The sequence below is a fragment of the Emys orbicularis genome, chromosome 8 (genome assembly GCF_028017835.1).
Source record: "Emys orbicularis isolate rEmyOrb1 chromosome 8, rEmyOrb1.hap1, whole genome shotgun sequence".
Classification (NCBI taxonomy): Eukaryota; Metazoa; Chordata; order Testudines; family Emydidae; genus Emys; species Emys orbicularis.
In genome coordinates, this window is record NC_088690.1 from 43,577,772 (window position 1) to 43,590,105 (window position 12,334).

General features: G+C 43.8%; 1 protein-coding gene across 1 annotated transcript in view; it reads left to right on the forward strand.

Moving 5' to 3' along the window:
• EEIG2 (EEIG family member 2) overlaps positions 1–11,224 on the forward strand; it is a 54,026-nt gene extending 42,802 nt beyond the window's left edge. The window contains exons 7-11 of the mRNA XM_065409867.1: positions 973–1,068; positions 2,745–2,931; positions 3,035–3,162; positions 8,857–8,926; positions 11,182–11,224. Of these exons, the coding sequence (XP_065265939.1) occupies positions 973–1,068; positions 2,745–2,931; positions 3,035–3,162; positions 8,857–8,926; positions 11,182–11,224 (524 nt within the window). The remainder of the gene's footprint in view (positions 1–972; positions 1,069–2,744; positions 2,932–3,034; positions 3,163–8,856; positions 8,927–11,181) is intronic.
• Positions 11,225–12,334: the final 1,110 nt, after the last annotated feature.

Genomic DNA, 12,334 nt, shown 5'->3' on the forward strand with positions numbered 1-12,334 from the left:
CTGGTGTAATGGAGCAGTATTTCTATTAGAAGTGGGAAAGAAAGGGAAATCGGATCAATTGCCTGTGTCCCTTTTTAAAATTCAAAATATTTTATGAGCGTATTTTCTGCTACTTAAGCAAATCTCAATGGCATTGAGAATTTAAAAAGCAGAATCTGGCCCTTAATATTTAATTTATGAATGATCGTGCTTTCATGGGTGTATTGGCCCTTAAAATTAGCTAACTCTTTTGTGATTTGGTGTGTTATGGATAGATATTGAATAAGGTTTTTAATGGTACAAGTTTAAGAATCACTTAGCATTTGTCATACTGAAAGCTGACAAACTATAGAAATCAGTTCACTTATTATTAAAATGCTCAAGTATCAGAGGGGTAGCCGTGTTAGTCTGGATCTGTAAAAAAAAATACCCAATTCGTCAGATGCATGTAGTGGAAATTTCCAGAGGCAGGTATAAATATGCAGGCAAGAATCAGTCTAGAGATAATGCTGCAACTCTAGGGTGAGCCTCAATATATTTTACTAGTGCACATCCATATTAGACAGAGATTAGGACAGGAAATGGTATTTTGTCAACTGAAACTACAGAGAATTTTATAAAAGTATCTGCTTGAAAAGTGGCCAGCACATCTGCGTTGGCACTTTCCCCAGAAAAGCAGTGTTATCGGCTCTTCACTCAAGGCCCAGCTTCCTCTGGTCATTAATGTACTTCAGCCAAAAGCTGTCCAATTGTGTACCCTCTGATACGCTCTCCTTTGAATCAATAATTATTTACAGTCCAGGTGAGTGTCATGTACTTGAACGCTGACAACATTTCTTGCAGCACCTGGATTTTCCTTAGAGGTTTCTTATCTAACTAGTATCAAGTCCCATTCTGCTTATCTTGTGAGGTCTGACATATGTCTGATAATAGCTGTAGGCCAAAAACTGAGTGCTGGATTCAACAATATTTTCTGACTGTCGTTTATTGTAGATCTCTCAGCAAAGAGTGCATCAGTCCCAGATGAACTTGGTGCATGCGGACATTCCAGAACATCAAGCTATGCAAGCCAGCAATCAAAATTGTCAGGTAGAAGTTGATGTTGAATTCCTTTGAATTAGTTTTATTAGCTTTGGTATTTCAGAAGCTTCACAAAGCATTTTGATATAAATAGGCTGCTTGTGGGTAAAAAGAAACATTCTACCTAGTTAGGGCTTTTGAATTGTGAACCCTTTTAAAACCAAACTACCAACAGTTGTGGAACTACCTGATTTTGTGTTGGTTTGTTTTTTTAATTAAGAAAAATCCCACCTACTGGTTTTTGGGGGACTTACTTTTTTGGAAAAGGGAGAGGTGGTTTTTTTTTTTTTTTAACTTTGCCACTCGGAAATGTTTACATGGACATAGTGTATATGAAAGCTTTTATTAACAAATAACTGATGTTAGAACCTGTTTCTAATTTGTGACTAAAAGGTTCAGGCGTTCTAAAAAGTAAAAGGGAAATGATGATGAAAACACCAGGGTTGTTATGTCGATTAGGAAATGAGAATTAAAAGGCTAGGAGGCAATGGGTGGAGTTACTGGTGATTGGAGACAGGGTCATGGCTAATGCATGCAATCAGTTGAAAAGGGGACTAGGTAGTTATAAAATCAAGCCCTTGAGTTTTCTAGACTCTAGCACTATCTGGAAGGTTGGCAGAGCATCTAATAACATGGTTCTGCAGAAAGCTGGCTAGCTCACCTTATTTCTCATTCTTCAAAGTGTTGAATTCACTAGATGATAAATTCTCCTTCTAACTGTAGTAGACATTAAGTTGCTGATCATACCACAAATGAAAGACTAGTGATTACCAGCCATCATTGTATGACTTTATCTGATTCCACCTGCCTTGAAAGAAGTGATAGGGAAGGAGCAACTGAATAAAATCAAGTAATGGAAGCTAGTAATTCTTCTAAAGTAAAATGAAAACATTTTCAAGAGTTGGTAAATGAGCAAGATAGAAAGGATTCATGCTCATCCCAAAAGGTTGAAAACTAGATTACTCTGAGTCAAGATCAAATGTGTAAGTTCAATTAAATTGTCTGATGTGGTGGAGCAGAACAATGAGGAGATAAACCTGCAATAGAAATTTTTTTGCCATGTCCCTTATGTTCCTTTTCCAGCAGCTCGTCAACATCAGATGCTGCGCCTGAAATAATTTGTCTTCACAATTCACAAACTGGCAAAAATCAATCCGTGATAATGCCATAAAATACTGAAAGGGAAAGACTTGAACTTTATCAAGTTTCATCCTTCTTTTACATGAACAAAATTACCAAAGCATGTTTGCTCTGGATATATGTCTCTAGATGCAGGAAGTGAAGAAATAGAAGAAAAAATTTTAAAGGAAGACCTGAAAAAATCCAACACTGACCATAAAGGCAAAATTAGTCAGTCAGATATGAAAAAGATCTGATAATCGCTACAGTCATCCACACGGAAAAATGCATTCCTACTTAATACACTTCTTTCTTAATCTGAAAAGAAAACTCCAGAATGTGTTCAAGCTGATGAAGATACCATTCAAGAAGGCAGAGAGAAGAATGATGAAGACTTCGAAGGAAAATATACTAAGTGAATTGGATAGAGTGTGAGAGTGTATGTAGCTTCTTAAAACATGTGTAGGCTCTCGTCGGGAGTAAAAACAAACCAGATAGTGGGGAAAAGCAGAGTCCTGGCCATTAATAATGTAACTAATGTGGCTCTCTTCTCTATTTTCCAATAGGGTATAGCACATGTCACTCCAGATCATCCAGTTTTTCTGATCTCTGCCATAGGAGAAACACCTCAGTGGGAAGTACGTCTACAGGAATTGGAAGTATTCTAGAGCCATGTGAAGAGACTGAACCAAAAGTAACTGATGATAATTTTGATACTCCTGTTAAAGATATATCTTCAGAAAAACTCAGCAGGTACACTTAACATAACTTGAAAGGCTTCTTATAGTGACAGTACTCTGAATTAAATGTATTGACAATTAGTTTTTAGAATCTCTAAATGTATTTATCCTGACAGGCATCCAGTGAAGCAAGACTCTGTAGAGTCACAACTGAAGCGGGTTGATGCCACCAGAGTAGATGCAGATGATATCGTTGAAAAAATATTGCAGAGTCAAGACTTCAGTTTAGACTCCAGTGCAGAAGGTATGTATATATGGGGAAAACAAGTAAAAACTTGAAAAGATGACATCCAGTACAGTAGAGGCCCAAATGCACTAATTTAACGAACACCCCCCCCAGCTCCTACTCCCAGTGCGGGTAGGGTGTGTTTATAGACCATTCCAGGAAAACTCCTGGCTGCTGCTGTCTCCTGAGAGGCAGGGAAGGTTGCTGGGCTTTGTGCCCCTGGGGCTCATCACTTTAACTAAGGGTATGTCTACACTACGAAATTAGGTCTAATTTATAGAAGCCGGTATTATAGAAATCGGTTGTATACAACCCCACATAAAATGCTCTAAGTGCTCTAGTCGGCGGACCGCGTCCACAGTACCGAGGCTAGCGTCGACTTCCGGAGCATTGCGCTATGGGTAGCTATCCCACAGTTCCCGCAGTCTCCGCCGCCCATTGGAATTCTGGGTTGAGATCCCAATGCCTGAATGATGCAAAACAGTGTCGCGGGGGGTTCTGGGTACATGTCGTCAGGCCCCTCCCCCTCCGTCAGAGCAACGGCAGACAATAGATTCGCGCCTTTTTACCTGGGTTACCTGTGAAGACAACATACCACGGCAAGCATGGAGCCCGCTCAGCTCAGCTCACCGTCACCGTATGTCATCTGGGTGCCGGCAGACCTGGTACTGCATTGCTACACAGCAGCAGCAGCTAACTGTCTTTTGGCGGTAGACGGTGCAGCATGACTGGTAGCCTTCATCGGCGATCTGGATGCTGGCAGCCGTAGGGCTGTATTGCACCAGCCCCTTGCCTTTTGCCTTTTGGCAGTAGATGGTGTATTACGACTGGTAACCGTCGTCGTCGTACAGCAGTGGCTGGAACTCCGTATGTCCCCCAGTCCCCCATCCCCCCAGTCATATTCTGCTGCCTTCACAATGACGATGATGGCTATCAGTCGTAGTATGCCATTTTCTGCCAAGCGCCCAGTATTTTCTGCTAAGCACCCAGAAGATGCCACGGGCGATCTGGGTGCTGGCAGACGTGAGGCTGGCAGACGTGGAGCTGCATTGCTACACAGCAGCAGCCCCTTGCCTTTTGGCAGTAGATGGTGTATTAAGATTGATATCTGTCGTCGTCATATTGCGGTTCGATCAGAGGCACCTGGGCAGACATGCTCAGTCCTATTGAACCGTCTTGACGATGATGGCTATCAGTCTTAGTACACTAACTGCCAAGCGCCCAGTATTTGCTGCCAAGCACCCAGAAGATGCCGAGGGCTATCAGTCATGCTGCACCGTCGTCCGCCAGCTTAAGATGTAAAAAATAGATTTGTTCTGTATTCATTTGCTTCCCCCTCCCTCCGTGAAATCAACGGCCTGCTAAACCCAGGGTTTTGAGTTCAATCTTTGGGGGGCCATTCTGTGTGACAGTTGTTTGTGTTTCTCCCTGATGCACAGCCACCTTTGTTGATTTTAATTCCCTGTACCTGTACACCATGTCGTCACTCGCCCCTCCCTCCCTCCGTCCGTCAGATACTAGTTTTGCGCCTTTTTTCAGACCAGACGCCATAGCTACCACTGGGATCATGGAGCCCGCTCAGATCACCGCGGCAATTATGAGCACTATGAACACCACGCGCATTGTCCTGGAGTATATGCAGAGCCAGGACATGCCAAAGCAAAACCAGGACCAGCCGAGGAGGCGATTGCAGCGCGGCCACAAGAGTGATGAGTAAATGGACATGGACATAGACCTCTCACAAGGCACAGGCCCCAGCAATGTGGAAATCATGGTGTTACTGGGGCAGGTTCATGCCGTGGAATGCTGATTCTGGGCCCGGGAAACAAGCACAGACTGGTGGGACCGCATCGTGCTGCAGGTGTGGGACGATTCCCAGTGGCTGCGAAACTTTCGCATGCGTAAGGGCACTTTCATGGAACTTTGTGACTTGCTTTCCCCTGCCCTGAAGCGCCAGGATGAGAGCAGCCCTCACAGTTGAGAAGCGAGTGACGATAGCCCTGTGGAAGCTTGCAACGCCAGACAGCTACCGGTCAGTCAGGAATCAATTTGGAGTGGGCAAATCTACTGTGGGGGCTGCTGTGATCCAAGTTGCCAGGGCAATGAAAGACCTGGTGATATCAAGGGTAGTGACTCTGGGAAACGTGCAGGCCATAGTGGATGGCTTTGCTGCAATGGGATTCCCAAACTGTGGTGGGGCCATAGACGGAACTCATATCCCTATCTTGGCACCGGAGCACCAAGCCACCGAGTACATAAACCGCAAGGGGTACTTTTCAATGCTGCTGCAAGCCCTGGTGGATCACAAGGGACGTTTCACCAACATCAACGTGGGATGGCCGGGAAAGGTACATGATGCTCGCGTCTTCAGGCACTCTGGTCTGTTTCGAAAGCTGGAGGAAGGGACTTTCTTCCCGGACCAGAAAATAACCGTTGGGGATGTTGAAATGCCTATCGTGATCCTTGGGGACCCAGCCTACCCCTTAATGCCATGGCTCATGAAGCCCTACACAGGCAGCCTGGACAGTAGTCAGGACCTGTTCAACTACAGGCTGAGCAAGTGCCGAATGGCGGTGAAATGTGCATTTGGACGTTTAAAAGCGCGCTGGCGCAGCTTACTGACTCGCTCAGACCTCAGCGAAAAGAATATCCCCATTGTTATTGCTGCTTGCTGTGCACTCCACAATATCTGTGAGAGTAAGGGGGAGACATTTATGGCGGGGTGGGAGGTTGAGGCAAATCGCCTGGCCGCTGATTACGCGCAGCCAGACACCAGGGCGGTTAGAAGAGCACAGCAGGGCGCGGTGCACATCAGAGAAGCTTTGAAAACGAGTTTTGTGACTGGCCAGGCCACGGTGTGAAACTTCTGTTTTTCTCCTTGATGAACAATCCGCCTCCCCCTCCCCCCGGTTCACTCTACTTCCCTGTAAGCCAACCACCCCATCCTCCCCTCCCCCCTTCGAGCACCGCTTGCAGAGGCAATAAAGTCATTGTTACTTCACATTCATGCATTCTTTATTAATTCATCACACAACTAGGGGGATAATTGCCAAGGTAGCCCGGGATGGGTGGGGGAGGAGGGAAGGAAAAGGACACACTGCAGTTTAAAATTTAACTCTTATTGAAGGCCAGCCTTCTGATGCTCGGGCAATCATCTGGGGTGGAGTGGCTGGGTGGCCGGAGGCCCCCCCACCGTGTTCTTGGGCGTCTGGGTGAGGAGGCTATGGAACTTGGGGAGGAGGGCTGTTGGTTACACTGGGGCTGTAGCGGCGGTCTCTGCTCCTGCTGCCTTTCCTGCAGCTCAACCATACGCTGGAGCATATCAGTTTGATGCTCCAGCAGCCGGAGCATCGACTCTTGCCTTCTGTCTGCAAGCTGACGCCACCTATCATCTTCAGCCCGCCACTTGCTCTGTTCATACCGCGATTCAGCCCGCCACCTCTCCTCTCGTTCATACTGTGCTTTTCTGTAGTCTGACATTGACTGCCTCCACGCATTCTGCTGTGCTCTGTCAGCGTGGGAGGACATCTGGAGCTCCGTAAACATATCATCCCACGTCCGCCGTTTTCTCCTTCTAATCTTCACTAGCCTCTGTGAAGGAGAAACATTTGCAGCTGGTGGAGGAGAAGGGAGAGGTGGTTAAAAAAGACACATTTTAGAGAACAATGGGTACACTCTTTCACGTTAAATTTTGCTGTTCACATTACACAGCACATGTGCTTTCGTTACAAGGTCGCATTTTTCCTCTTATACTGAGGGCCTGCCGGTTTGGTGTGAGAGATCACTCACGCAGTGCCAGGCCACAGATTTCGGCTTGCAGGCAGCCATGGTAAGCCACAGTCTTTTGGCTTTTTTAACCTTCTTAACATGTGGGAATGGTTTCAAACAGCAGCGCCCTCGTTTCCCATATCAAGCACCCATTGGATTGGCCATTTAAAATGGGTTTGCAATATAAAAGGAGGGGCTGCGGTTTTCGGGTTAACATGCAGCACAAACCCAACCCCCCTCCTCCCTCCCACACCCAATTCTCGGGGATGATCACTTCACCCCTCCCCCCCACCGCATGGCTAACAGCGGGGAACATTTCTGTTCAGCAGAGCAGGAAGGGGCACCTCTGAATAAAATGTCCCCTTAATAAAATCGCCCCATTTCAACCAGGTGACCGTGAATGATATCGCTCTCCTGAGGATAACAAAGAGCAATAAGGAATGGATGTTGTCTGCATGCCAGCAAACACCGGGACCATACGCTGCCATGCTTTGTTATGCAATGATTCCAGACTACGTGCTACTGGCCTGGCGTGGTAAAGTGTCCTACCATGGCGGACGGGATAAGGCAGCCCTCCCCAGAAACCTTTTGCAAAGGCTTTGGGAGTACATGAAGGAGAGCTTTCTGGAGATGTCCCTGGAGGATTTCCGCTCCATCCCCATACACATTAACAGACTTTTCCAGTAGCTGTACTGGCCGCGATTGCCAGGGCAAATTAATCATTAATCATTAAACACGCTTGCTTTTAAACCATGTGTAATATTTACAAAGGTACACTCACCAGAGGTCCCCTCTGTGCCCTCAGGGTCTGGGAGCACGCCTTGGGTGAGTTCGGGGGTTACTGGTTCCAGGTCCAGGGTGATAAACATATCCTGGCTGTTGGGGAAACCGGTTTCTCCGCTTCCTTGCTGCTGTGAGCTATCTACATTATCTCCATCCTCATCTTCCTCGTACCCCGAACCCGCTTCCCTGTGTGTTTCTCCAGTGAGGGAGTCATAGCACACGGTTGGGGTAGTGGTGGCTGCACCCCCTAGAATGGCATGCAGCTCCGCGTAAAAGCGGCATGTTTGCGGCTCTGCCCTGGACCTTCCGTTTGCTTCTCTGGCTTTGTGGTAGGCTTGCCTTAGCTCCTTAATTTTCACGCGGCACTGCTGTGCGTCCCTGTTATGGCCTCTGTCCTTCATGGCCTTGGAGACCTTCTCTAATATTTTGCCATTTCGTTTACTGCTACGGAGTTCAGCTAGCACTGATTCATTTCCCCATATGGCGAGCAGATCCCGTACCTCGCGTTCAGTCCATGATGGAGCTCTTTTGCGATCCTGGGACTCCATCACGGTTACCTGTGCTGATGAGCTCTGCGTGGTCACCTGTGCTCTCCACGCTGAGCAAACAGGAAATGAAATTCAAACGTTCGCGGGGCTTTTCCTGTCTACCTGGTCAGTGCATCTGAGTTGAGAGTGCTGTCCAGAGCGGTCACAATGAAGCACTGTGGGATAGCTCCCGGACGCCAATAACGTCGAATTCCGTCCACACTACCCCAATTCCGACCCGCTAAGGCCGATTTTTATCGCTAATCCCCTCGTCGGAGGTGGAATAAAGAAACTGGTTTAAAGGGCCCTTTAAGGCGAAAGAAAGGGCTTCGTCGTGTGAACGTGTCCAGGCTTAATTCGATTTAACGCTGCTAAAGTCGACCTAAACTCGTAGTGTAGACCAGGCCTTAGTCTGTGCAGAAAAGGGCAGGGGCAATCCTACAAGAAAATTGCCTTCCCTGAAGCACAGCTTATTATGATTGGGTCCCAGTTGTTTTCAGATGCAAACGTTTTTAAATATCATTTACAAAGTTCATGGATTTTTAAATGTTTTTTAAAAAGATTCTTTAGAGAATATTTGTTTGGCAACATTGATGGTGTCATATTTAAACATGTTAACCTCTTTCCTTTGTAGAAGAAGGGCTGAGATTATTTGTGGGCCCTGGGGGGAGTACTTCTTTTGGAAGTCATCATCTACCCAATAGGTATGTAGTTTGAACCATTAATACTTGTTAGGTACCAGTTAGCAAAAGCATATTGTACTAGGTTTTTATGAATATTTTGTTTCTGATATATGCCAGTTCCATTTTCTCAATGAATCAGATGATATGGATAATACAAGGCAACATTTTCAAACCTGGATGCTTAAAGTTAAGTCCCTAAATCCATATTTAGGCACCCAGAGGTGCTGAACATTTGGGAGCTGGGGTTGCTCAGCATCTTGGAAGTGACCTGAGTTTCAGTCTGCGTATCTGAATATGTATTCAAAAGCCTAACTGTAAGCATCCAGGTTCAAAAATGTTGGCCTTACAGACTTCCTCTGGGTCTAATTATTCCGTAGGCTAATTGCTCTCAGGAAGCCTTTTTCCTGTCAGCTTGACTATTTTTTTTTTTAGTATCTAAACTCTCTGATATTTTCCTGGTACTCAATTAGTTTTTCCCTTCAATTTAATCCCACAGCTGCTACTCTTATTTCGATATAATTAATCTTTTTTTCTCTGTGTTTTCATCCTTCAAATATTTGTAAATTCTGAGACTTACCCTTCCCGCTTCTTTCATTTTTGATCTCTCAAGCAGACTATACAGATATAGGTTTCAGAGTGGTAGCCATGCTAGTCTGTATCAGCAAAAACAACGAGGAGTCCTTGTGGCACTTTAGAGACTAACAAATTTATTTGGACATTAAGCTTTCGTGGGCTAAAACCCACTTCATCAGATGCATGGAGTGGAACATACAGTAGGGAGATATAAATACACAGCACATGAAAGGACAGGAGTTGCCTTTCCAAGTGGAGGGTCAGTGCTAACGAGCCAATTTAATTTAAGTTGGAAGTAGGCAATTCTCAATAGTTGACAAGAAAGGGTGGAAATCACTTTTGTAGTGTTAATGAACCAATGTAAACAAGGTGGCCCGTTTCAAACAGTTGACAAGAAGGTGTGAGTATTTAGCAAGGGGAAATTTAGTTTTTGTAAAAACAACTAGGAGTACTTGTGGCACCTTAAACTAAATCAATTTGTTAGTCTCTCTGTAGTGACCCATCCACTCCCAGTCTCTATTCAGGCCTAATTTGATGGTGTCCAGTTTGCAAATTAATTCCAGTTCTGCAGTTTCTCATTGGAGTCTGTACTTTGAAGTCTGTTGTTGAGTGACCAGGGAGATTGAAGTGTTCTCCTACTGGTTTTTGAACATTATAATTCCTGATGTCAGATTTGTGTCCACTTATTCTTTTGTGTAGAGACTGTCCGGTTTGGCCAATGTACATGGCAGAGGGGCATTGCTGGCACATGATGGCATATATCACATTGGTAGATGTGCAGGTGAACGAGACCCTGATGGTATGGCTGATGTGGTTAGGTCCTATGATGGTGTCCCTTGAATAGATATGTGGACATAGTTGGCACTGGGGTTTGTTGCAGGGTTTGGTTCCTGGGTTAGTGTTTTTGTTGTGCACACACCACACAAGTGACAGTGTGCTCTGTAAAGGGGGAAGGCAGCAAGAGACTTAATTCTGTGTCTAAGGGCTACCTGGTCCTGCAGTTCAGAGCTGTGAATTGCAGTGCATGCTAGCATGCTGCCTTCTAATTGCCCTGTTTGGACACTGGTGCCATGAACTAAAAGGTAATTTGCATTAACATAGTCCTGTTTGAAAGAGGGCTGTGTTCATGTGAACTAGCAACCTTTTAGTTCATACCAGCAGCATCCACACAGGATAATTAGAGCTCAACAATTCGGTGCATGCTGCAATTCACACTCCATAGTCTGCACTGTGGGTCTGTGTAGACATAGTCAAAGACTAATTCATGACACCATCCAATAATTGACTACAGGTGCCTCCTTGTAACCAGATTGAGGGAACTGATGCTTTTATTTCTTCTCTGGTAAATAATACAACTTTACTGGCTTTGTGAGACTTAAGTGTTTTTTAAACAATAGGCCATACATAACCACTGTGTACTAGGGAAATATCATCTGTTGTACTTGCCTGAAAATATAAATATATTATAATATATAAATGAAAACAATTATTGATCAATGCCATAAGGCATTTTCTAACCTGCATGTTCTGCTGTTGTACTATAACAGTTTTATACATTCAAATAGACATCTGAAAACACTTTTCATTTTGTTTTTTCTCTGAATTTTTAAGCAAACAAAAATTCCATTGTTCTATATTCAGTATTAGTTAGTATCTTCCATTTAAATTAGAACTGAAAACTTATTTTGCATTATTTTTTTCAGGGTAGGATCCGGAGCATATGAGCAAGTGGTGATTAAACGCTAGAACAGCAGGACTTGAACAGAAGAATAGTTGTAGAGTTTCTCCATGGATAATTAAGAGGTGTTCATTTAATCCCAACAGTTATCAAAGTTGATGTGATGAGATAGACTCTTTCAAGAGGCCAACTCACATTTGGTCTGAATTGTCTGAGTACCTCCTGCTCATAAAAGATCCTTCATGTCTACAGTGGTATAAAGGCAATTTTTAGTATCTATGCCTTGTACAAGTGTATAACCATTGTTGTGACTGTTACCTAATGTTAGTGGATTACTTGCTTTTGTAATTTACGTGTAAAACATCTTGTGGAAACCTGATAAATGGTGTCTACTTGAATATAGTTTTATATAGAAGTTCATTAGTGATGACGATGTGTTCTGTTTGCAACTTGGCTTTCAGAAGAAGCCCCTTAGAAAAAAATTAGTCTTAAATTAATCTAGTTCAAAACTTAAATTCTACCATTAGAAATAATTCTGCATAAGTAACTTTTAAAATATTACTTGCCATTTCAGTGCTATAATGGCTAATTCCTTCTATCAGGCCATAATTAATATAAAATGGGGTTAATGTTTCCAAGAAAACAACTTAGTTGTGCTTTAAGATGTCCAATTATTTGTTTCAGTAATATTAAACTTGTAAATGCATTGAGCATAATTAACTGTAAGGTTGAGTAGCAGATGGTAGAGACAAATATATAAAAGCAAAATACAAGTGACTAGGTCTAATAACATCAAACAATATGTGTTGCTACTTGTAAATAAAATCTGGTGGCTTAAGTGCATCAGTATGACTTCTGGCCCTATGTAAATGACAAAATATATTTAAAATTTCACATCAGAATTACCAAATCACAGTAAAGCACTCAACAAGCTGGTCTTGTATGCCTGAGGATAGTATAATTTTATGGTTTGGGGTATAAAACTTTAATCTCCGTAAGTGAGATTCAGCTGTCTAAACAAAAAGTAAAGCTTCTTCCAAATGTGATTTCAATAACACATGAACCTTAAAGCTCAATGGAAGATAGTGTCAGGTGAAAAGTAGTCAGCAGCTTAACACCACTGTGAACACGTTTTTTCTAGCTTAACCCTTCGCAGTTGGGTAGTATATCTCTTACAG